We start from the raw sequence: 26,919 nt of genomic DNA, 5'->3' as shown, positions 1-26,919 counted from the left end.
TGTGTTCTTCTCCTTCCTCTATTCTGAGGTCAGGGGTGATCAAGTTATCTCCACTTTAATATTTTTTATTCCCTTATTCATTTATTCTGTATCCCACAGATAACTCATGTGATCCTGTGTTTATCCTTCTTCTTCTGGCTTCACTTAACATGATAAGCTCCAGTTTCATCCAAGCTGCAAACAATTGCATAATTTCATTATTCCTTGAAGCTGCATTATATTTTATACCACATGTTAATAGCCCATTCATCCATCATTAGATATCTAGGTTGAGTCCATAGCTTACTTACTGTACTAAGTGCTGTAATGACTAATGGTATCTACATCCTTTTAAATAAATGGTTTTGTGTCCTGGGGGGCAGATGTCCAACAGTGGAATTTCTGGGTTGTAGAATTTCTGGGTTAAGAATTTCTCAATTCTTACTATTCTGAGAACTCTCCATACTGTTTGCCACAGAAGTTGGCTCAGACAATATTCCCACCGGCAGTAGATAAGAGTTTCTTTTTCACTACATCCCTGCCAACACTAACTGTTCCTGGTATTTTTTTGTTATGTGCCACTCTCATTAGTGTAAGATGATGTCTCACTGTAGTCTTTATTTGAATTTCCCTTAAAAGGTTTGCTGAGCACTTTTTAATGTGCATAGTGGCCATCCATCTGACTTCTTCAGAGAAGTGCTGGTTCATTCCTCTCCCCATTTTTTGATCACCCCTGAATTATTTTTTTAAATGAAGCAACAAATTTTTTTGAGCACTAGGATTTGCAAGAGATCTACCCTGTAGATTTTACAAAACTTTCTAAATGGTCGTGAAAATACAAATGAAAGACAGGCGTACCTTATTTAATGACAAGTGATGATAAATACAGGGAAGGAAAAACACAAAGCTAATAAAAGTAATGACGATGCTAGTTATGAATTGGTGATTGGAAAAGAACTCTCCAGAGACCTTTAAGAGATTCCTGAAGTAAGTGTGGGTAAATTGTGCAGGTATTTGAAATGGATAAAAAGAAAAGGTGACAATTTTAAGGCTAACTGGGGTTGAGGATTTTGATGAAAAACAATACAATAAGAATATTGGTGTTCGAATTAAATGAGAAAGAGAAGAACATTAAGAAAAGAAATGAGTGTATATCAGCTGTGACCAGACTATTAAGTATTTGTGGGCCATGGAAGGGAATTTTACTCTAATTATTATGTAAAGTCATTAAGTCTGGTTGTTATAGTTATAATTTAGGGGGAAATTATAATTAGAGAGAATTTAGCAAGACGCTACCTGTTTAGATATGAGATGATGATGGCATGTACAAGGTGAAGTAATGGAAATAATAGGGGCAGACAGGATTTGAATCCATCCCCTAACTTCCCTAAGGCTCGTGCCCTGGAAGTCTTCCTCTGTCAAGGGGACGGGTGGGTCTGCTTCTCAGCGACACTAAGACTGAGGGACCACCCCTGCTTTCTCCAGGGACCACCTCTGCTTTCTGGTCTGTGTCACTTTCTGGGTCTCTGTATCCCTGTTTCTCTCTTTCCTCCCTTCTTCCCCCTCCCTTTGGTGTTTCTGTCTCTATCAAAGTCAGAACGGTTTATTTTCATTTTACATATTCAACTGACTGCACTAGGTCCATCTAAAAACCTGGAATAATTTCCTCGTTTCAGGATGTGTAAACTTAACAATATGTGTTAGGAGGATATGTAAGGAAACAAATGTATAGAATCTGGGGGTGAAGGTGTGACTAAATCTATCATGTGATAGGAATAGTAATAGAGCCGTTATTTTCTCCTATCATTAAATAACTATCTGAAATTTTGAACTATCTGCATCTGTTGATATTTTCCTACTATTATATTTATGGCTGTTGTTATGGACACCTTTTTATATCCTATGGTCATTTTATTGGGATTCTAGAGAGGACTAGGTGGCAAATTGATGAGCATAGATTAGCATTTTTGAATCAGCAGCCTCTCACTTGAAGTATCTAGTGACTAGTATTATTTAATTTCATTATTTGTTTTTCTTGTGGGGCATGAGGGGCTGGATAATACCTGGAAGTGCTCAGGTGTTAGTTCTGGCTATGTCTTTAAGAATGACTCTTGGCAGTGCTCAGGAACCCATGTGCAGTGCTGGCATGATTGAAATAGGTTCATAATAAAATATTTGAGGGCTGGAGCGATAGCACAGTGGGTAGGGCATTTGCCTTGCACGAAGCCGACCCGGGTTCGAATCCCAGCATCCCATATGGTCCCCTGAGCACCACCAGGGGTGATTCCTGAGTGCAGAGCCAGGAGTGACCCCTGTGCATTGCCAGGTGTGACCCAAAAAGCAAAAAAAAAAAATAAAATAAAATAAATAAAATATTTGAACCCTTTCCAGCTTAATGATTATGCATTTAAAAATTATATTTCCATTTAAAATTTCCTGTAAGAAATTATTTATTGTTTCCCCTAAAACTTCCAAGTACTTTAAGTACTCAGATATTCTTCAGTATGAAGTGTCTTTTTTTTTTCTTTTTTTTCTTTTTGGGTCACACCCAGCAATGCTCAGGGGTTTACTCCTGGCTTTGCACTCAGGAATTACTCCTGGCAGTGCTTGGGGGACCATATGGGATGCCGGGGATCGAACCCGGGTCGGCCGCATGCAAGGCAAACGCCCTACCCGCTGTGCTATCGCTCCGGCCCCTGAAGTGTCTTATACTAAACTGTTTAATATTTGATTACGCCAAGTATTATTAAGCATAGGAAACCAAAAACTATCATTTTCCAGATAGTATGTCACAAAAAAAGCCATAGACTTCTGTAAAATTTAGATAAGAAAGTGTATGTTTTGTGGACAAATAATTTGGGAAAATGACTCACTCTACTTTTCTTTCAGGACATGTACAAATTATATTAAGAAAAATTATATAGCAACAAAAAACAAACACATTGATCAAACACCCACCCCTCCACCAGTGCACATTCCCCACCACCAATATCCCCAGTATACCCCCATCTTTCCCACCCTCCCCCTGCCTCCATGGCAGACAATATTCCCCATATTCTCTCTCTACTTTTGGGCATTATGGTTTGCAATGCAGATACTGAGAGGTTATCATGTTTGGTCCTTTATTTTTGGCACACATCTCCCATCCCGACCAATTCCTCCAACCATCATTTTCTTAGTGATCCCTTCTCTATTCCAGATGTCCTCTCCCCACCCGCTCATGAGGCAGGCTTCCAACTATGGAGAAATCTTCCTGAATGTCAGCAATTTTTAAAAGTGCTGTAATGAACACAGAAGTGCAAAAGTCTTTTCTGAAAAGATTTTTGGAACCCTTGGGTTGTATGCCCAGAACTGGTATTGCTGGGCCATATGGAGGCTGAATTTCTAGATTTTTGAGGAGTTTCCATATTGTTTTCCAAAAAGACTGGACCAGTTGACATCCCCATCAGCAGTAAAGGAAGGTCCTTCTTTTCCCCATATCCTCTCCAACACTGGTTGTTATATTTGCCAGTCTTTCTGGTGTAAGATGATATCTCATTGTTGTTTTGATTTGCATTTCCCGGGTGAAAGGTTAGGTAGAGTATTTTCACATATACCTTTGGGCTATCTGTATGTCTTCTTTAAGGAAGTTTCTATTTATCTTCCCCCTTCTAGTTTTTTATGGGATTGGTTGTTCTTTTTCTTGTAAAGTTCTACCAGTGCTTTATGTATCTTGGATATTAACCTTTCATCCAATAAGTGGTGGTTAAATATTGTCTCCCAGTCTGTGGACTGTGTTTTCATTCTGGTCATCATTTCTTTTGCAGTGCAGCAGCTTTAATTTGATGTACTCCCATTTGTTTATTTATACTTCTGTCGGCTTCGTTAATAACATTGAATCATTAAAGATACCTCTAGCTTCCATGTCATGGAGTGTTCTACCTGTTTTACTCAATATAGTTTATGAATTCAGGACTGATGTAGAGGTCTTTAATCCATTTTTTATTTGACTTCTGTGCTTGATGATAGGAAAGAATCTACATTCTTTATGGGGTTTTTTTGCATGTGATCAACCAGTTATCTCAGCACCAGTTGTTAAAGAAGCTTTCCTTGATCCATTTCATACGTTTTTACTCCTTTATCAAAGATTCATTGTATCACTGTCATTCCCTTGTTCATTGATTTATTCGAGCAGGTATCAGTAATGTCTCCATTCGTCCCAGCCCTGAGATTTTAGCAGACTCTCCTTACTCTTTTTTCCCAACGATTGGAGGCTCTTTTCAGGGTCGGGGATGAGACCTGTTATTGTTACTGTATTTGGCATATCGAATATGCCACGGGGAGCTTGTCAGGCTCTTCCTTGCAGGCAGAATACTCTTGGTAGCTTGCTGGGCTCTCTTTATGTGATTTGTCGTCACACAGCCGCTCATGCGTGAGGCTCGGCCCGAGCATATGGAAGCAAAAATTAAATTCTTCAAAATTTGAATCAGTGGTCAAGAAGAATTGTATAGTGGGTGCAGGAGAAAGTCTCTTTTTAAATATATATATATATATATATATATATATATATATATATATATATACCAAAAGTTCTCTCTGGGCTCTCAGTTTTATTCTATTAGTCTGAGAGTCTGTACTTATTCCATGCCACACTGTTTTGATTTCAACTACTTTATAGTACAGTTTGAGGATGGGGAAAGAAAATCCTTTCATCTTTTTTGCCCTACAATTGCTTTGGCTATTCAGGGAGTTTATTACTCCATTTTTTTTTAGGAGCATTTGATCTATGTTTTTAAAAATGGCATGTGTATGTTTTTAGGGATTGTAATGAATCTGTATAATGCTTTGAGCAAAATTGTCATTTTGACTATGTTTATCCTTCCAATCATGAACAGGGAAAATGTTTCCACTTCCTCATGTCCTCTTTTATTTCTTTCAGTAGTGACTTATATTTTCTTTTTTAATACATAGATTTCTTTGTATAAATTTTCCACCTTTCTTGTTAGGCTGATTCCTAGGATCTTGATCCTCTGAGGCACAATTATGGGTGGTATTTTTTTATTTTTAAATTTTTTGGCTGTAGTTTATAATTGAACATAAATCTCACTGGTGTCTATGGAATTGCAGTTATTCTTGCTCCTCTGTACAGCAAGATCAATCGTACTTCAGGGATCTGCAGTGCTTTTCCTCATGGCTTCTTCAGGAGAACTTGAAAATAAAACAGCTTTCTCTCTGGGATGTCAGTATTTTAAACCTAAATGTATATTTTTATCACTAGTAAATATACAGCCATGATAGTGTTATATTTTTTAGTATTGTAAACTCTTTACAATCAACATTTCCTCATGACATCTCACAATAATATTTTCTATAGGTCATAATGTTATGTTTTAAGTATGGTAAACTCTTTACAATCGACATTTCTTCATGACATCTCACAATAATATTTTCTATAGGTCATTCATTCTCTACATATTCAAAAAGCAGCTTCCAGTAATCAACTGAGTCAATGGAACCTTTTGATTAATGGGTAAAATTAAGTCATCCATAGCTGGTCTATTCATCTAACAGTAAAAGCAGCTTTACTATATTTGGATTGTGTGTATGAGAATTATTGTAAGATATTTTGTAGTACATTTTTCTTTTATTTTATTACTAAAAATTTTTGTAGTATATTTTTCTTTTCATTTTATTATGAAGTGAAAATGAAAAAACTTTTTATTGGACTATCTGGTTTACAATATTATGAAATTCTCAAGTTTAAAAAAATTTTTTTTGTCTGAAACAATGTACTTTTATTGAGAAAGATATAAGAAGAGAGAAAGAAGCGTGCATTCAAGAGAGATCCAGAGTAGAAATAACCAAGCAAAGAAACAGAGATGAGCAAGTGAGATACATATTAAAGGGAGAGCACAGGCTTGGAGAGCAAACCTGGTATTATTATTTTTTTTTAATTTCTCTATCTTCTGTTTCATTATTTGCATGTAGAAAGACCATGGATTTCTGAGTGTTATTTTGTAGCTTCCTCCCTTACTGTACAAGTCTATTGCTTCTACGATCTTTTTTGTAGCACCTTTAGGTTTTCTAAGTATAGTATAAACATGTCATCCACCAAAAGTGAAAGTTTAATTTTTTTTCCAATCTGAATGTACTTAATCTTTTTAAAAAATTTTTTAATGAATCACCATGTGATACAGTTACAGACTCACAAACTTTCATTCTTGCGTTTCAGTCATACAATGATCAAATATCCATCCCTCCACCAGTGTCCATTCTCCATCACCAATGACCCCAGTATCCCTCCCAGCACCCCTACCCCTTCCCACCCCCTGCCTCTGTGGCAGACACATTCTCTCATACCCTTTCTCCTTTTGGGTAGTATGGTTTGCAATACAGGTACTAAGCGGCCATCATGTTTGGTCCATAATCTACTTTCAGCACGCATCTCCCATCCCAAGCGAGCCCTCCAAGCATCATTTACTTAGTGGTCCTTTCTCTATCCTAGCTGCCCCTTCCCCAGCCCATGAGACCAGCTTTCAAGCCGTGGAGTGATCCTGCTGGCCCTCTCTTGCCTAATTACTATAGCAAGGATTTCCAACACTATTTTGAATAATAGTGTTAAGAGTGGGCAACCTTGTCATTTGCCTGATCTTAGACAGAAAACTTTCATTTTTTCCATGATTGTGTCTAATGTTTTCTGTAGGCTTGTGGTAAATAGCTTTAATTATGTTGAGGAAAGTTCCTTCAACTCCCATTTTATTGAGAGTTTCTATCATGTTGAGTGTTGGGATATTGCTGAATGTTTTCTCTGCATCTATTGATATGATCATATGATTTTTATTTTTTTATAATGGAATGGTGTATTACATTGACTTGCATATTTTAAACCATTCCCATATCTCCATGATGAACCATGGTATATGATTTTTTAATGTATTTTTGTGTTTGTTTTGTTAATATTTTGTTAAGTATGTTTGTATCTATCTATCTTTGTATCTATTTACCACAGATATTGGTCTATAATTTTCTTTTTTTTGTCTGTCTCTGTCAGCTTTATGTATCAAGGAAATGTTTGCCTCTTAAAAACTGTTTGGGAGATTCTCAGTTCCTTCAAATTTCTGAAAAAAACTGGAAAGGATTAGGAGTAGATCTTCTTTAAATGTGTTGAAGAACTCTCTGCTAAATCCATCTGAAGCCTTGAACATTTTGAGGACAGAATTACCTTTAGATTCTGAGCACCTATCATACTGCATGATAGTAAACAAATGATTGATATGGTAATGATATGACCAAGTTCAAAGTCTACTGATACTAAGGTGGTGGCTGTGATACAGTAAAATAAACTCTGAAGAGGAATGAAATTATACTCCTAAAGTCATGCAGAGTTGTGACAACTAATGTTATCTCACTGTCACTGTCACTGCCATCCCGTTGCTCATCAATTTGTTCGAGCGGGCACCAGTAATGTCTCTCATTGTGAGACTTCTTGTTACTGTTTTTGGCATATTGAATACGCCATGGGTAGCTTGCCAGGCTCTGCCGTGCGGACTTGATACTGTCAGTAGCTTGCCAGGCTCTCTGAGAGGGGCGGAGGAATCGAACACAGGTCGGCCTCGTGAAAGGCGAACGCCCTACCACTGTGCTATCGCTCCAGACCATGTTATCTCAAAGGAAAAAAATATACATTGAAAACCTAGAGAATATATAAAGAGACGGGTCTGGACTAGAATTATTAAAGAATGGGAATATAGAAATAGCAGTTCGTTCTGGGGGGTTTCTTTGTAACTGTAGTACAAGAAAGATGTTACTGAAAATATGGGGTTTATTTTGTAGCTGTAGTGCAAGAAAGATGTTACTGAAAGTATGGCATGTTCTATGATGTGGGGGGAAGAATGAAGGAGTTCTGTTTGTAGGAAGGAAAGGCAGTGAGCATGTGATTAATTAAATGCTTTGCAATTACCTTACTGTTTATTACCTGTCTAGAAATTAATAACAAATACAATACCAAGCCTCACTTCTTTCAGAATCCTCAAGTTATATGGAAACCATATAGTAGGGGATGGGATGGGATGGTATAATACTAAAAACATAAAAACAAAACATAAGATTCAGATGGTTACAAATAAGGTTTGAGTTTTAGTTTTGCCATTTAATGACCTGTATTCTACTGTATTTGGAAAGTTGTTGAACTTCAATTTTTTTCTTCTGCCATGTGGGGTCTCTGCGGGGCTTAAATGAGATCATTCTCATAAGGTTCCCATGTCAGTTTGGCGTATATAGACAGTGTTCAACCAGCATAAGGCTACTTTAGTTATTGACATTGTGAGTGGATGTATTTTGGGTTTCTCCTAAGTCAAGGTCACATTTTGGATGCATCTGATTTTGAATGTGTCGTCTTAAACCTAATCAGAGGGTAATTGTGTTTCTGAAATGGAAATAATTCAGAAAAAAAGGACATTATGTAAGATAGTCTTCTGTGATTGTAACTTAAAACTGAAAAACAAATGCAAAAAGATTTAACTGTTAGCGATTGTATTGGTAACTTGCTGAGATAGGAAACTCATCAATTCTTAATTCACTACCTGCTGTACAAACTGTCATGCAAATACTGCCTAAAACTTTATACAAAGGAAAAAAATCAAAACGTTCCTACAACTTTATTCAGATTCTGCTTGGATTTTTTTCTGTAGTAAACTACATAGTTGAAACAATTTCAAGTGTGTCTGTCTGTAAACCAGCCAAATATTTGCTTTTAAATACTTGAGCTCTTTGTGGAGTGGACAGTCCTAGTTCTTAGTATATTCATTTTTGTTTCATAGCTTTCGACCTTGAATCCTTAATTGGAATTTTAGTTCCACAGAAGCTCTTTTCTATACACGTAATAAGTGAAAATGTTCATTTCTTGCAGGTTCTTCCAGGGGACCGAGTCCCCTCACTATGGGGGCCCAGGACACTCTCCCTGTCGCAGCAGCATTTACAGAAACAGTCAATGCCTACTTCAAAGGAGCAGATCCAAGCAAGTAAGACCAGGATGGGGGCCACAGACGTGTGTCCACTGTCCTCTGGGGTCAGGGGCGTGAGCACGTGCTACATAGCGCATTTCGCTTTTGAGCCTAAAAACAGATTTCTAAACATCTAATTAAGAATAATTGGTGGCAACCTCACATAGAAAAGAAAATTTAATTATGAATATTAAATCTCCACTTAAAAAAAATATTCACCGAAAGGCTCAAAGGATTATATCTCATTATCTGGAAGTCTTTGATTTCATTTGGCATGGCAAGTGAAAGGAGACTATGGCCTAACTCGGTCCGCAGAAAGAAAAGAAAATGTGTTATTTGATCAAAGTGAATGTCCAGACCATGTCTTTTCTCTTTTTCTTTTCTTTTTTTACTCTTCACTGTATCATTGTCACTGTCATCCCGTTGCTCATCAATTTGCTCCAGCGGGCACCAGTCACGTCTCCCTGGAAAATTGAAATCATGGCATAGAGAATGAGAAATCCGAAAATATAAACACCTTCTATTCTGCCTGGATTAGTAAGAAAACAAGTTAGCAATTTATCTCTCTTTTTAAAAAAATTCAAGTTATCTCTTACTAAGAAAAAATTACCTTCCTTAAAACATAATTACAGACATAAAATCATATATATATTTTTATATATTAAAATTCTGGGGGAAATGCACCATCCTCTATTTACATGAACCTGATTTCGCATAAATTAGTACCAATTGACAATGGATTTGAATGCAGAGGTAGTATAATGAGTGTCTTCTACATAGTTCCCTGAGTGTATTTCAGGCAGTTTGTGGATTCTTAAATTTCTACTGCATATTTATGTATTTTTGTGACTCTGCATTTGTGAACTTTCCCAATAAAGAATCTCTAGCACTCATTTATTTCACAAAGGGTACAGGACCCCCAAGTAGGTGAGTGATTAATACTCTGTACTGAAAACAAAACTGCTATGTAAAACTGATTTTCAGATGTGTCAGTAACAGAATTCCAGATCTGAATTTGATGTAAATCTAGATGAGGAAATTCGTTTTCTCTCCTTTCTTCAAGGACTTGAGCTTTGAAAATCTCAGTATCTAGAGAAATGAGAATGAGAGGAAAAATCAAGTTGCATTAAAAAAAAAAACCCTAGACTATTTTTGCAAAAATTGTCGAAACAGTGATAATTAAGTGTAATTAGAGCTTAGCTTTCCACGTGTATTTTAAATGGAAAACTCTATGACTCATCATGAATTCTCTTTACTCTGCACAAACACTCATTTGTTTTTTTCTTTAAGTCTAAATCGAACAATGTGATGCTGGAAAATTAAGATAATCAGCCCATACACCTTTAAGTGTCCTGCTCAGCCTCCCGAGAGCTATTAATCCCCTAAATGTCACATCCTAGCTTTTTACCCTGCGCTGAAAGAATTGTAAAGAAGTGTATGTTGTGGATAGTGAGGTCTGAGTCCTCTTGAACTTTTAGAACAGAATACCAAAGCGACAGGAGCTCAGCACCGCCAGGAATGCTTTTCTCAGGCTTCTGGAGGCCTCGCAGTTCAAGATCAGGCGCTCCCAGTGCTCGCTCGCTAATGAAAACTGGCTTCCTGGGGCTGGAGAGATACGACACCAGGCAAGATGTTTGCTTTGCACAGGACCGACGTGGGTTGATGCCAGGATCAGTGCTCGGGTCCCCAGGGCCACCATCAGAAGTGATCGCTGAGCACAGAACCGGGTGTAAACCTTGAGCACTGCCAGGTGTTGGAAACCCCCCAAAAAGGAAAGGAAAGGAAAAAACTGACTTCCTGGTTCAGAAATAGCTTTGGCCACAGTCCAGGGCAGAAGCACCTAGAAGGCGCTGCAGGAAACTCTTTAATCAGGGGGCCCAGATCACAGGCCTAAGGACACCACTTGCAGGTCCTGATCACCTTCCAAGTGCCCATCTTCAAATTCCCTCACACTGGCAGGGCAGGGCAGGCAAATTCCATTCACGAGCAGGGCAGGGGACTCCGATACACGGTTTCCAGCGCATGCTTCTGCCCTGTGCTTCCACTTCCGCCTTCAAAGCTACCCCCGCAGAGCACGTGATTCAACAGTGAGAGCAAGGAAGATGGTTTGGATATGTGCTTCATGCACAGACATATGGGTTTGCTCTGATGTGGCACCAGGGATTAAACCAGGGTCAGGCTCAAGCAAATAACCACATGCCCTCACCCCCACATGATCTTCCCGCCCCCAAAGCTTTTTCGAAAGCAAAACTAATTCGTATGTGAAGAGGTGTCTGCACAGCACTGGGACTCACACCAGAATAAGCTCTTTTGCTCTGTTTAATTGGCTTCCGTTCAGTCATTCATTCGTTCATTCCTCGGAGACCTAGTGAGTCTGTTTCCATAGTGGCCCATCCTAAAGTCCGTTCTCAATAGGTCAGGTCTGCTCTGCTCAAAACCCGCCTACTTTGGTCTGAGAGATGGCTGAGCGGGTCGAAGAGCACGCCTTGCAAGCTGGAGACCATGAGTTTGGTCCCCAGGGCCACCCTCCTGCAGCTGCTCTGCTGCCTGGTGACCCCCAGGGCCACACAGAGTGCAGAATCTCCAGCACAGGGTGAGGTGTGTGCAAGCCGTGTGACCCCTGAGAAAGCCACACAACTATGAAAGATGTGTGAGCACTGTATCCAGGAGTAGTCTCTGGCTGCTCTGTGCATGAGCACCACAGTGACTTTCCAGGGAGCACTACAGTCAAGCTAAGTGAGTAGAACCCCTGGCCAGCAACTGCGCCAACTCCGCAGCTCACGTATGCACTCAGCCCCCATCTGACAAGGAAAGAGTGGGAAGATCTTCCTACCTTATTTCAAGGAAAACCAAACACTTTCTAGTGATTGCAGAGGTACCACAGGAAATGCCTTCTAGGACCCTATTCCACTTGCCCCTTAGGCATCTTTTCTCCACTACTCGCCTCCTCACCCACTCCAGCCTTCAAGGATGAATCTGCATGGTGACCGCATGAATGTGACTCTTCCGTCACCCAATGCCACCTGCAGCTCAGGGCCTTTGCATCTCTCTGCTTCTGCCCTGATCTAGTCTCCCCCTCTCCCCGCTTCTCTGTAACTTCCTGTCCACCTTCTAGAAAGGACAGCAGTCCTCTGCAACTGTTGTCCATGCTGCCTTCTCCTCCCCTCCCTTTCCTGTTCTCCGAGACTTCTCGCTCTTGATTGTGAGATGAGCAGAAGATTCCAGAGTGTTGACACTGGGGAGTGAACTCTAGACCCCACACTTGCAAGGCAATTGCTCTTTTTAACCATCCCCAGACCCAGGAGCCTTTTTTTTCCATGGCTGTTTATGTTTTGTTTTCATGTATAATGTAGTTCGTACATTATTTGATAATAAAATTTGCTTAAAATTTAACTCTCTTACTGAATAAGAATGGTGTGGTAGTACTGGGTTTTAGTGTATATATTCATAGTTTTCATCAACCTGAGAGATGAGATATAACCTGTTCTTTATTGAGAAAATTTGACACTAAAATACTAAACATAATGTTCTTTTTTCTTTATTTTGGATGTTTTCAGGCCACTCCCAGCAGTGCTTAGGGCATTCTACTGGCTCTGTGTTCAGGGATTACTCTTGGTATTGCTGGGGGGTTGAGGGGAGACACGGAAAAGATGCATATCCGATGGCAGGGATCAGAGCAAGGCTGGATACATGCAAAGCAAGCGCCTTAACCCCTGTACTATCTCTCCAACCCTCATTTTTTTTTCATGAAACTTTTCTTTTGAACTATCCTGATTTACAATAGTTTTAATGTTCACGGTATAGGCTTGTAATATATACCTCTGGTCATATCCCTCCATCTCTTCCTGCATCAATCTTGCCCGTTTGGCTTCTTCCACTCTTGTCATTATCCCAGTCTGTTTTTACTGATCATTGTCTGTTTCTTTCCTTGCTCTGTTTCTTTAGGAGTGAGATTATCCAATATTTAGGCAGCATGGACAGTAGCTTTCTCCTTCTGACTCCCTTTATTGGGTATGATGTCCTTTAGTGCATCCAAATTGCCATGAAATGCAATATTTTGCCTTTTATATAGCTAAGTAATACTTCATTGTGGATATATAGCACGATTTCTTTATCCACTCAGATCTGGGATATAAGTAAATAGCCATGCAGTGAACATAGGTGTGCATATATATAAATACATATACATACACACACACACACACACACACACACACACATATATATATATATCACTGTATCAGTGTCATCCTGTTGCACATCGATTTGCTCAAGTGGGCACCATTAACATCTCCATTCATCTCTGTCGCGTTCAGGGTCAGGGGAATGAGGCCCATTATTGTTACTGTTTGTGGCATGGCGAATATGCCACGGGCAGCTTGCCAGGCTCTGCCATGCAAGATTCTGCATTGCTCTCTTCCAGGAACTTTGTTTTAGTTTCTGGATCTTGGGCATTGATGAGATTACATGGTGCCGGGGGCAGTTTGAGGGTGTGGCTGCCAAGCTACTGGTTGGGTGTACGCTAAACATGTTCCCAACCACCATGCTAGCTCCCAGCCCACCACACTGTTTGGATTACTATCACTTTATAGTATACTCTAAAGTGAGGGTGTGCAATACCTCTCATCTTCTTTTTCCTCAGAATTGCTCTGGTTGTTTGGGGAGTTTTATATCTTCACAGAAATTTTAGAAGTATTTGTTTTATGGTTTTCTTGCAGGGGAATTTTGATGGGCATTTTACTAAATCTATATAGTGCTTTGGGTAGATGGTCATTTTAACTCATTTATTTCTTCCATTCCATGAATAAGGAATATGCTTCTATTATCTCTGCCTTGTTTTCTTTTAATAGTCATCTCTAGTTTTCACTAAATAAGTCTTTCATCTCTGTTGTTAAGCTCATTCCAAGGCACTTGAATTTTTTTACACAATCGTAAATGGGGTTAGAGTAGTTTCCTTTCCCTTTTACATCACTGCCTGTATATAAAGCTGCAGCCAAAGCATGTGCATTGATTTGTTAACTGCTACTTTACTGTACAAGTTGATTGTTTCTGTGAGTTTCACTGTAGCATCTTCAGGGATTTTATGGATAACATCTGCACACAGTTACAGTCTAGCTGAGCCTTTGATGGGGAAATAGCAGCACATATTGAGACTGTTTTCAATTAGATTGCTTTATTTAGTTGCAGTATATCCTGTATCTTGGAAGATGGGAGATTTTGTGTATTTAATTGCAGCTATTGTTAGACTGAAATTTATGAACAAATGATCTTCTTTTCTACTTAATTTCATCTCCGGGCAATGAATCATTTCATTTGCTGTTCGCTTGTTATTTACTTTCAAGGAAACAACACAAGGTCAAAAGTTTAATTACAGGAGGGGCAGGTATGTAGAGGAACAGAGATGAAAATACAGAAATAATGAACCACACAGAGAAATGATATAGGAAATGATGCAGATTCGCTTTTGCCTGTAGTTCCCTATCATACTGTCAGATTTCCTTCTGTTATTGTATTATCTATTGGAAACAGAAATCCACTTTGTTCATTATATTCATATATATGTATGTGTGTATATATATATATATAAATATATTTCCTTCAAATATAGTTGCACTCTTTCCTTGAAATCCAGAACACCTTTCTGAGATAATTGACAACTGAGACCTTTTAGTAGATGATGGAGGACTCCTAGACTTGTGTAGCTGACCAGGGAAACATATTCTTAGCACCTATTGGAATCAGCCTTGGCTAAAACATCAGGGTCCGGAGAAGTTTCTCACATATTTTCTATTCTTCCCTCATCATCATATTTCAGTGATATATTCAAGTGACTACCTCCATGCCTAAATTGAAAACTTGATCAAGGACCAAATTTGTTCTCTTTCTCATTGCCCAACTCATGTATTGGACAAAGTTTCAGACATTGTACAGGCACCCAAGATATAACTTTTAGTACAGGGACTTATTTCAAGAATCTTTTGAATTTCTACTCCATACTTGGTTCTGTATTTTGCAAACTTTGCCTCCATGAAAACGTGAAACTCAGTGTTTACCTTCATCATCATGGGTATGATCTGAGCAAAGAATTGTAATAACAGTTTTTATAAAATCTATACGTTTACTCAAGGAACTTAGAGGGGAAAAAATCCAAGCAATGCTGAATGAAGACGCTATTAGGGATAGGTTCAGAAAAATCTGCCTTCTGAACTGAATCTTGAAATATGAGAAGGGGTTTGCCTCACATATAAGTTAGGAAGCAGGGATATTAACTAAAGGAAAGGGATGCAGAATTAACACTAGGAGTACTTACACTTAAAAATGAAGCCCATGAGTTTAGTTGTCAAAAACAGTACAGAGATGGGACAGCTGATGTGATATTTGTAGTGACCTCACCTAAATCCAATGCACGTGTCACATGGCAAGTTCAAAGCTGGCCGATGTTTTGACTCTATCAGTTAAAGTGCCTCCAGTTTACGTGATTTGGTCTACCAACTTTGAAATGTTGCCATTCTTTGAAGTTTTCAATTATTAGGATTCAGAATAATTTCAAGTAGTAAAAATTTATAAAGCTGTCCCTATTACACAATTCTAGATAATTCAGACTCACATGAAAGCATTGAGTTTGAATTATGGAAATTATCATGGCTCAACAAAATTTTCTTTAAATGTACATAGAATAAAAATATAAATTTAAACGGGGAATTTCAGATTAACTTAGACACTTGATTTTCTGAATAGTGACTATTAATATCACTGTATCACTGTCATCCCCTTGTTCATCAATTTGCTCGAGCGTTGTGAGACTTGTTGTTACTGTTTTTGGTATATCGATTACGACACGGGTAGCTTGTCAGGCTCCACCGTGCGGGCGAGATACTCTCGGTAGCTTTCTGGGTTCTCTGAGAGGGACGGAGGAGTCGAACTTGGGTTGGTCACATGCAAGGCAAGTGTGCTACCTGCTGTGCTATCGCTCCAACCCCCCCATCCATCCATATATATATGCACATACATATATATGTACATATATGTATATGTATATATGTATAAACACACAAGGCTCAACCTCTAAAACATGTTAGTAATCTCATATAGAAGGACTTAATGGTCCCTGGGTGAAATACAGCAATCTTCACATACTTTCCTCTCAGGAAACTTTTTGGAGCATTTTCAGCGGTTTATTCGTAACAAACAATACAAAATAAATTATTTCAGTTCTGCTTTGGATCAGGGGTTGGGGTTCAGGATGATGCAGTACAAAAATATAATATTGAAGAGACTTGTGTTACGCATTCCTTGCCTGTTTTCTACTCAGGTAGTGAGAGCTAGTTTTCTCATTTTTATAGTTGCTTCCTTGCTCAAAAAAAAAAGTACCTAGCAGAGTTATGGATCATAGTATCTGAATGAATAAGGTGCACATGGTAATTTTAAGAAATCTACCTGCCTTAACCTCTACCTGAACCCAGCTTTATTGCATCTTCACAAGCTAGGTTGATTGTGTACCTGAGGCATATTCATCTCATCATTCACAGGTACACGGTATTTTATGGGCAAATAGTTCCCGGTACTCAGATGTGAACAAAGCTTTTGTTCATTAATCTCCATTTCCTTCAAGTACATTCCTGAGCTTGAAGTTTGTGAAAAAGTCAATTATCCAGAAATAGGAAATCATAAAGTTCATTCGGTTGAAGTATTTGCTGTCTCCCCAAGAAGAATCCTTTTGATATTTGATACTTCTGCTTCTGGGTAAAGCGAATCCAGGGAGATCAATTTACCTATCTACCTAAACCAGCTAAAACAAGGTAACCTTCTCTAAAACGGATGGAATTGATCTAGAAGACCCAGGTGGACAGTGGTCCCCGAGAGGTGAGATGTGACATCTGATTGCCCCGGCTTCTGTCATGGCAAGTTCCAGCCCCGGTGTGGGTCGGTGTGGGTCCCAGCAGACTCCCAGCTGTTGGTGGAGAGCTGCATTGGTGAGACACATCGAGGACTTGGGGGTGCCAGAGAAGGCTAATGACGGGTGGTACTGCTGGCCACCAGGCATTGTAGCAGTTGGCAAAGGAGAAGGCACACACATGACACATTCTGCAAAAACCCACCTGCATTGCAAGATACATGCCACAGCAGTGCCGCTACATGCAGTAGCTGATGCCAGGAAATCTATGCAGGTCACCAGACATTGACCAAGCCTGGTGTGGCAGGGCTGCAGTACCCATGTACTGGGGGTTATCATATGCCCTGCAGCAGCCACACTGAAGTCTCCTGCCGCCCTGGAACCTGAGACCAGTTAAACCTTGGGGCTTAGCTACAGGAACCTGCCCAGCTGCACAGTGAATCAGGGAAGAAAAAAAATCTCTCCAGCCTTGCAGTATCTCTCTTCCTGCAGCGCCCTCTACTGACAAAGATTAACACAGCCCCTGTTGGCAAAAACCAGTAATAATACGTTAGGGACCCACTATTCATGTTCTCAGAGGAGAAAGCAAAAAGTACATTGAAACTACATTAATTTTTATGTAGAAATGAACACTTTCTAAATTTCATCTGGAAATGCAAATGACATAGAGTTGTCAAAACAACTTTGAAAAAGAGTAAAATTGACAGGCAAGCACTTCATGATTTCAGGACTATTAGAAAGCTATGGGCTGGAGCGATAGCATAGCAGTAGGGCGTTTGCCTTTCATGCGACCCAGGTTCGATTCCTCCGCCCCTCTCGGACAGTCCAGCAAGCTACCGAGAGTATCTTGCCCACAGGCAGAGCCTGGCAAGCTATTCGTGGCGTATTCGATATGCCAAAAACAGTAACAGCAAGTCTCACAATGGACACGTTACTGGTGCCCGCTTGAGCAAATCAATGAGCAATGGAATGACAGTGACAGTGGCAGTGATAAAGCTACAGTAAGCAAGACAGCATCTTATACAGACAGACAAAATAAGACCAATGGAACAAACTAGAGAATCCGGAAATAGACTTGCGAATATATGCTGAACTGAACTTTAGCAAAATTGCAAAAGTAATTCAATGAATACTAAAACAATTCAATAGACATAGTCACAAACAATAAACTAACCGTGCCTCACATTCCACATTAACTAAGAAAAGTTCATAAAGTTTAATGTGAAAATTGAAATCTTCTAACAGGAAACACTGATGAAATGTGGCGGGCTTGCCTTTGGCAAAGATTTCTTTATTGAAAACTTCTCTTGAGAGAAAAATAAAGCAAACCATAGGCTGGGGAAGGAAACTGCGAAGCTCAAATGTATTAGTGATGTGTAGTTAGGTACATAAGCAACTCTCACAGTACAGGAAGACACAAAAAGGCTCTGTTTAAAAGCTAGCAGAAATATTGAACAAATGTTTCACGAACAAAGGAATCTAATGACAAATAAATGCTGAATGAAATGAAACAATGAAAAGATGAGTTTAAGATCAACAGCCACCTGGGAAATGCAAATTAAAACAAGATCCCACCACCCGCCTATGAAAAGAGCTAAAAATTGCTTAAACCCAACAAAGTCTTGGTGAGAATGAAGCTATTCGGGTCTGTATTTTTCACTTTTAGAAACAATTTCAAAATTTCTTAAAATTATAAAGGTATCATAATTCAGTGATTCTTATAAACTTATCCAAAAGAATACACCGGTTTAAAAGGCATACATCTATTAAATATTTGTACACACATATGTCAAACTCCCCATGGCATATTCATATGCCAAAACCAGTAACAATAATGGGTCTCATTCCCCTGACCCTGAAAGAGCCTCCAATGCGGCACCATTGGGAAGGACGAGTAAAGAGAGGCTTCTAAAATCTCAGGGCTAGGATGAATGGAGACGTTACTGAGACCACTCGAGAAAATCGACAATCAATGGGATGATGATGATGATGATGATGATGATGATGATGATGATGTCATGGCTTTATTTTTAATAAGCAAAACTGGAAAGAAGCACAGTTTCTTCAATAAATCAGTAAATTATATTTGTAATCCCTAAATTGATCTGTATGGTAGCCAGCAATAAAAAATATGGTGAACTGATCACTGCCCACAGCATATAAGTAAATCTCCAAATACTTATCTGAGTGAAGGAAGTTGCGTCTCTCCCCAAAAAGACCATATAGTTTATGGTTCTGTTCATATAGATTCTGAACAGAAATTAATGGATTATATCCAAATGCCATTAAAAGTTACCTGGGAAGGGGCAGAAGGAAGATGGAGACTGAAGTACCTGTATTGCAAACCGTGATGCCCAAAAGGAGAGAGAAAGAAAGAAGGTACCTGCCACAGAGGCAGGAGGTGGGATGGGATGGGGTGGCGGGAGGGATACTGGGGACATTGGTGGTGGAAAATGCACACTGGTGGAAGGATGAGTGTTCGATCATTGTATGACTGAAACTCAATCATGAAAGTATTGTAACTGTATCTCATGGTGATTCAATAAAAAAATCAAAAATAAAAATAAAGGTATTGTGGAAACTTAAATGAGTGATAAATAAGTTTATCATCTTGCCTGGTGGTAAGTCCACAGGTGCTTACTATGCTAACAACTATGGAGATTTATGCTACAAGGGCTGTAGAGATAGCATAGCAGTAGGGCATTTGCCTTGTATGCAGCCAACCTGGGTTTGGTTCCTCTGCCTTTCTTGGAGAGCCCAGCAAGCTACTGAAAGTATCTCACACACACAGCAGAGCCTGGCAAGTTACCCGTGGCGTATTCGATATGCCAAAAACAGTAACAACAAGTCTCACAATGGAGACATTACTGGGGCCCGCTCGAACAAATCGATGAGCAACGGGATGACAGTGACAGTGACAGTGATGCTACAAGTAAGTTCAGTTTAGTGTATGTCTGTTAAGCCTCAACAACAAAACCTTTTTTAAAAAATGTTTTACTTTATTATTTTTTATTGAATCACTGTGAGATACACAGTTACAAAGTTGTTCATGATTGAGTTTCAGTAATACAGTGTTCCAACACCCATCCCTTCACCTGTGTGCCTCTCCCACCACAAATGTCCCCAGTTTCCCTCCCACCATCTCCCCCACCACCGGTCTGCCTCTATTACATTTTTTCAGTTTTCTTTTCTCTCTCTATCTAGCTATCTCTCTCTTCCTTTTTTTTCCTTTTAGGCACTTCAGTTTGCAATACTTTACTGAAAAATTATCATGCATATTCCTCTATTTTCAAAGTGACCATTTCCAACTATCATTGTCATAGCGTTTTCTTCTCTGTCCTAACTGCACTCCCCTACCCACTTGTGGTAAGCTGCTGACCATGGGCCAATCCTCCTGGCCCTCACTTCTATTGTATTAGATACTAGTCTTCTACTATGATTTTAAAAAAAAATTAAAATAGGATGATTTTTGCTTCCCAACTGTTATCTTCCTATGCCAACCTCTCTGATTGATTTTACAATTTTCACCAAATAGACAAGTTAATGGAATGAAGAGCTTGCTAAAAGGAAGGCAAGAAATCTCCCTCCTGAGTACCTAGATGGCCGTACTCAGAACATCAATCACATTAGCAGGAGAACTGAAGTAAGTCCCAGCGCATAGCAGGAAAACACGACAATTCAAACACACTGCCCATACATCAGAAACCCAGGCGAGAGAGAACCACCAGACATGTGGGTTTTGTGCAGTGAGCAGAGAAATTTTTCTTCCTACAGAACAATTTCCATCAAAGACTTTTTTCCCCTGATAAATGTTCAAACAAGCCTTCGATTTGTCAGGTCTTAGAAACAACTTCGTAGCTGAGAGCAGAACTGTAAACATTTACTGTTCATCTCCCCCGTGGTGTAAGATCATTCTCTGCATCCTGTCTCTTGGAAAAGTTTTGATTCACAGCTTACTGACTCGTTCCTCCTCCCCTCTGTCCCCCTCCCCCCGCGCCCCGTGTGTGTTTTGCCATGCCAGATGTATTGTGAAGATAACTGGAGAAATGGTATTGTCGTTTCCTGCTGGCATCACCAGACACTTTGCCAACAACCCCTCACCAGCTGCTCTGACCTTCCGGGTGTTAAATTTCAGCAGGTTAGAACACGTCCTGCCAAATCCCCAACTTCTCTGCTGGTAAATACATTTTTGCACTTTTTCGTGTGTGTACGGATGGGTGTGGTTGACGCTTGATGTTAAGATAATCAATCTGCCTTGCTTGACACGGTAATAGCACCACAGACCACCATGGAGCAAAAAATAGACATGCCCTGTTCACAGCAGGGCTTTGAGTTCGTTCTCTGCAATCTTCCATGCTATTTCCACCCTGCTTCTCCTGCCTCCAGCCCATTTTTCAGATCTCAGCTCCTTAACTTAACCTTAAGCCAGTTACTTAATTTTGCTGCCCACTGTACCCTTGCAGGCTTGAGGATTTAAATCACAAAAGGCTTCAGCAGGGACTGGAGCGATAGCACAGCGGGTAGGGCGTTTGCCTTGCACGCGGCCGACCCGGGTTCAAATTCCAGCATCCCATGTGGCCCCCTGAGCACCGCCAGGGGTGATTCCTGAGTGCATGAGCCAGGAGTGACCCCTGTGCATCGCCGGGTGTGACCCAAAAAGCAAAAAAAAAAAAAAAGGCTTCAGCAGCCCTTTATCCGCATCTTTTGTTCAGCTTAACAAATTCTCTGCCACTTCCTCCATGAGCAGAGCCAGAGAGCTCACTAGGCTTATATAAGGGCACCGGGCCACCACCAAAGATGGGTCCCCCAGTCCCTGCCTCCTGACAGCCCCATAGCAAGCTGAAGACCCTGTTCTTTACCCAACTCAGCTCTCTTGATTTGTTTGATTCCTGGAGGCTGAATTTACTTGAATCAGTCTTGCCTATCTTTCTTCTTCACTTTTGATTTCCTCTTTAAAATAATATCCATAAACAAATCTCCTCTATAAGCATAAATATAATTCTTCCTCTGCAGAGTCAGTTTTAATAAGCGTTTATGGTATACTTAGTGGATAGCCAACAAGCGAATTGTGTGCCAGGTTACTAAGTTAGTGAGGCCCTCCGTTTCCACACTATGTGGGACACTTGCTTTATACATGCTTGCCTGGTTCCTTGCAAAAGGCAGGAGTGAGTGACCTGGGGGAAGGTCCCTGAGCAAGCCTGAGGGCTCTCATAGGAATGGAAGCTACTTGAACCACCACAATTACTCTTTAAATTCCTACATCATTTTGTACATAGAATGCCTTTTGGGTGATGTGGATGCTTTGGGGTGAAGTGCTCTAAGGTAACGTGTTCATTTTAGCATCTCCTTGTCCTCCTTCACTGTGATAAAGACTACACTTGCATGTGGTCAGATAATTAACTTGGTGATTTCTGAGAAACTACTGTCAAAGTCAATGCAAAAGGAAATCAATGTGCTCAAGTTCCTTGATTGCATTAAACAGACTAATTCAGGGGGAACAGGTGCTTTTGAAAAGACTGTTAAGTGTGGGTTAATAAATAATTCACCCTTTGAGGCAACCACTATCATCAAGATTTGTTAATATTACTGGCTACTCACTGGGATTTATAGCAAGACATTAATGCCTCCCTCTGGGTATTTACCTGTTAACATATCACCACTCTGAAGTGCTAAAGAATAATAAAACCACACTGCCACTAATTTTCTCTCTACAGATGGTCAGTGTTAGATATAGATCTTATATTAGAATTTGCTAAAATGTTTCTTGTGTGGTTTATATTTACTGTCAGATATTATTCCATCACTTTTCTTCTTCCCAATTGAATAGTGATAATACCCAAAATGATGCCAATACCAAGGAATTCTGGGTGAACATGCCAAATTTGATGACTCACCTAAAGAAAGTATCAGAACAAAAACCCCAGGCTACATATTATAATGTGGACATGCTCAAATATCAGGTAAGCTGACTTATGTGGTCTAGGTATTGCTATCATCTTACATTCTTACATTTAGGTACATTCTAAGGTACCTAAAACTAACTAAAAGCAAACAAAGCTGTGTTTTTTTCATCAATAATTATAACTACCATATGTAGCAAATGTAACTTTTTTCTTTCCAATTTTTATTTAGGCACTGTAATTGACAAAGTTAATAATAGAATTTTTTATCATGCAATCTTCCAACTCCACATCTGTCACTAATGTCTATGTTTCTCCACCAATATCTAAAGATCCTCTCTCACCCGCTACCCTATATTCTCCCTTTTTAATGTAAATATTATAGTTTGGGTCGCTTGTTTACAATAGTGTTAATAATTATGGTTTTGATGTACATACACAGTTACCTCACCACCACCAAAGTTCCCAAGTTCCTTCACCAGTGTCCTCATGTCACATCCAGTCCACTTCATCCTACAGACCTTTACTTAGTATTCTTGTGTTTGTATCTAGAACCAAAGGTTTTTATAATTTTATACCTTTCATGCCCTCGTCTTATTTCTCTATATACCACAGATGCGTGAGGTTATTAGGGTATTTATCTTCTCCCTCCAACTTGTCACTGTCATCTCATTGCTCATTGATTTGCTCGAGTGGGCACCAGTAATATGTCCATTGTGAGACTTGCTGTTAACTGTTTTTGGCATATTGAATACGCCACAGGTAGCTTGCCAGGCTCTGCCATGCAGGTGAGATACTCTCAGTAGCTTGCTGGGCTCTCTGAGAGGGGCGGAGGAATCGAACCTGGGTCATTACAGAGATTCAGAGCAATAGTACAGCAGGTAGGGCATTTGTCTTGCACATGGCCGACCCGGGTTGATCCCCAGTATCCTATATGGACCCGGAGCACCGTCAAGAGTAATTCCTGAGTACAGAGCCAGGAGTAACCCCTGGCTACAGATGAAAACAATGTTTGTCTTGTGGAAATAGCATTACTTAAGCATTCGACATTGCCAATAGTATAAACAGGGCATGATAAAAATTTATCACTTTTATGGTTAAACTAAAATAGAAGACATGTTTTTCCTTAACTTCCTTTTTCCAAGGCACTTAAAAACATTTAGTTACTGCTTTAATATTTTGAAAGAAATGAGAGGAGTAAGGAAAGAAAATGCCAGAATAATTTTTCCCCTGAATAAGAATTTACTTGCTACTTTTTGATTCCACCTTTGTTGTTAATTAAACCTAGAGAGTAGGCAGAACTGACCTATTTTCTGTATGAGCTTTTTTACTGGATGAGAGAAGAATATCAAGTAAAACTCTCCTAGTTAACAGTTGGAATTTGCATGTTAGTCGATTACCTCTCCAAATAATAGCTGTAAAGTAGTTTGAAGATTGTAAGAGACTAGACTAAAGTTACTCTAAAAATTAAGTGCACTGAAAGCCATGGATATTTTAGTCGCTGATTTTTTTTAATTCATTTTAATTCATTCCGCTGACCCTGAAAGAGTCTCCAATCATTGGGAAAAACGAGTAAGGAGAGGCTGCTAAAATTTCAGGGCTGAGTGTAATAGAGACATTACTGGTGCCTGCTCAAGTAAATTGATGAACAACCGGATGACAGTGATACAGTGATATAGTGATTTTTTTTTGTGGGGGGAGTGGGAGTCAGTTGAGGGCATTGTGCCACACCCAATGTATTGAGCATCTATTTCTGGCTCTGTGCTCAGTCAGGAATGAGGCCGGCAGTACTCAGGGGACCATATATGGTGTGGAAACTCAAATGGGTTCAGCAGGATGCAGGCATGCGCCTTAGCCTCTGTATTATCTCTCTGTCCCTGATTATGTTTAATCTGGAGCCACTCATAGCAAGTGGCTTTCCCAGGGCACCCCCCCCCCTTATTCACAGGAAGCATGGATTCCCACCTTCCTCATGATTGATACCGCCAGCTCATTGATGAATAGCTCAGCGGCCTTGTGACGGTTAACCATCAAAGAGCGTTCCTGTTGGATACCGTCCCAGCTCTGGATTTTGTTTTAGATGAACCTTTAACTTCTGTATTCTCTCTCCTGTCTTCTGGCCAGGTGTCTGCCCAGGGCATTCAGTCCACGCCCCTAAACCTGGCAGTGAACTGGCGGTGTGAGCTGGCCAGCACTGACCTGCGCATCGATTACAAATACAACACAGATGCCATGACCACTGCCGTGGCCCTCAATAACGTTCAGTTCCTGGTCCCCATCGATGGAGGCGTCACCAAGCTCCAGGCCGTGCTCCCACCCGCAGTCTGGTAAAGACCCACTCGTCCCAATCCTCCCTCTCTCCGCAAGGCTCCTGGGGGCAAAAGGGACACAGACACGGCGTTTGTGTTTCCTTTTGAGCAGGTCTGCATGTCCGGGCCCAGGGTGCAAGTAGATGCTGCAGTAGGAACTGTAAATAGAAAATGATTGAACATAGCACTTGTGATGCTGAGTCAGGATTGCAAGTTTCAGTGGGACCAGCCATAGGTGGGAACTCCAGGAAAGCTCCCCAGAGCACATCCCCTTTGTTACCCTGATCCAGGAATAAGAAAACTTCAGCCACACTGTCTTCTCAGAGCTATTGTTTTTGTTTATTTTTATTTTTTTGGTTCATCTGTCTTTTTTTTTTTAATTGAATCACGGTGAGAACAGTTACAAAGCTTTCAGGTTTAAGTCTCAGTCATACAATGATCAAACACTCATCCCTTCACCAGTGCACATGTTTTGCCACCAAGAACCCCAGTATACCCCTGACCCTGCCTATGTAGCAAATGATTTTCACTTTACTCTCTCTTTACTTTGATTACATTCAATTTTTCTTCTTTTTTTTTTTGCTTTTTGGGTCACACCTGGCAATGCACAGGGGTTACTCCTGGCTCTGCACTCAGGAATTACTCCTGACAGTGCTCAGGGGACCATATGGGATGCTGGGGATCGAACCCGGGTCGGCCGCATGCAAGGCAAACGCCCTACCCGCTGTGCTATCGCTCCAGCCCCGATTACATTCAATTTTTGACAGAAAAACCACTACTATTACTTGGAATTTTCCCCCAACAATCAGACCTGCTGAAAAGGCATCATTAGATAATTTGTTTTCTATTGCTGATAATGAAGAGCATATGATGTCGCCTGGCTGTGATAGCGGCCACACAGTTTTGGAATTCTGATATTTTTGTAATTAAATCCAGAGGTATTTCTGCCAGCATCTGCTGCATTCCAAGATTGGTTTGTGTGCCTCTGGGTCATGGCCGTTCAGGGGCGGAGGAGCCATTCGTGGGTGACCGTTCAGGGTTTTGTCTGGGTGGGGAGCAGGGCTGGTTCTGCCCCCCCATCGCAAGATTTCCTGAGCGCCCCATCACTGCAAGCTCCTACCTCCCTGGCCAATTGGCTCTAAAAGGTGGCAGTCGCCATGCAGCCACATAGGGGAAAATGCTGAGGGACAAAAACCCTTCCCCTCCCAGGGTGGCATGGGGCCGTAGCTTAGTTCACAGTCTGGTAGCATTCCTGCCAGCAGCTGCTGCATTCCAAGATTGGTTTGTGTGCCTCTGGGATCTTGGACATTCAGGAGCAGAGGAAGTGTTCCTGGGTGGCCACTTGGAGTCTCGTCTGGGCGGGGAGCAGGGTCAAAGCTATTGTTAAGAGAACCCACCTCTCCGCTTGCTGACCAACAAAGAACAGACAAGAGTGTAGGGAAATAACTCCCTTTTCATCTTCCGATCTCACCGGTCTGGGATACTGGCAGCCTTCATTGGCTAATGGGCATGAAGCATGTTGGCAAAATGCTAGCTTTCTAGGTTTTAGCAAAACCTTTTGGTTTGTGTAAACGCACGTAGAAGAATAAACAAAGGACAGTAGAACTGTCTTTTGATTTTCCATAAGCTCGTTAGAAGCAAAAAAAAAAAATTGAAATCTCTTCAAAGTTAAATATTGGACATAAACCACCTCTAATTAAATTACCTATTTGTGAAGAACCACCAAGCTCCACCAGGTGACCCCCCCAACACATACAGACTCACCACAAAATTATTTGACTGAACAGATTATCACTTCCCAATATTTTTTTTCACTTAAAAATTGACTTTGTATTGTCTGTTAATGATTTTTCTAT

General features: G+C 40.3%; 1 protein-coding gene across 19 annotated transcripts in view; it reads left to right on the top strand.

Annotated features, from left to right (window-relative positions):
* SGIP1 (SH3GL interacting endocytic adaptor 1) overlaps positions 1–26,919 on the top strand; it is a 248,289-nt gene that overhangs the window by 209,806 nt on the left and 11,564 nt on the right. For all 19 annotated transcript variants that reach the window (XM_055140808.1, XM_055140807.1, XM_055140823.1 and 16 more), the window contains 4 exons: positions 8,867–8,978; positions 20,876–21,031; positions 22,682–22,814; positions 24,879–25,081. In XM_055140808.1, the coding sequence (XP_054996783.1) occupies positions 8,867–8,978; positions 20,876–21,031; positions 22,682–22,814; positions 24,879–25,081 (604 nt within the window). The remainder of the gene's footprint in view (positions 1–8,866; positions 8,979–20,875; positions 21,032–22,681; positions 22,815–24,878; positions 25,082–26,919) is intronic.

Source organism: Sorex araneus, chromosome 5, assembly GCF_027595985.1.
Source record: "Sorex araneus isolate mSorAra2 chromosome 5, mSorAra2.pri, whole genome shotgun sequence".
Classification (NCBI taxonomy): Eukaryota; Metazoa; Chordata; class Mammalia; order Eulipotyphla; family Soricidae; genus Sorex; species Sorex araneus.
The sequence above is the reverse complement of the archived record's forward strand: the minus strand, read 5'-3'. Positions and strand labels throughout refer to the sequence as shown.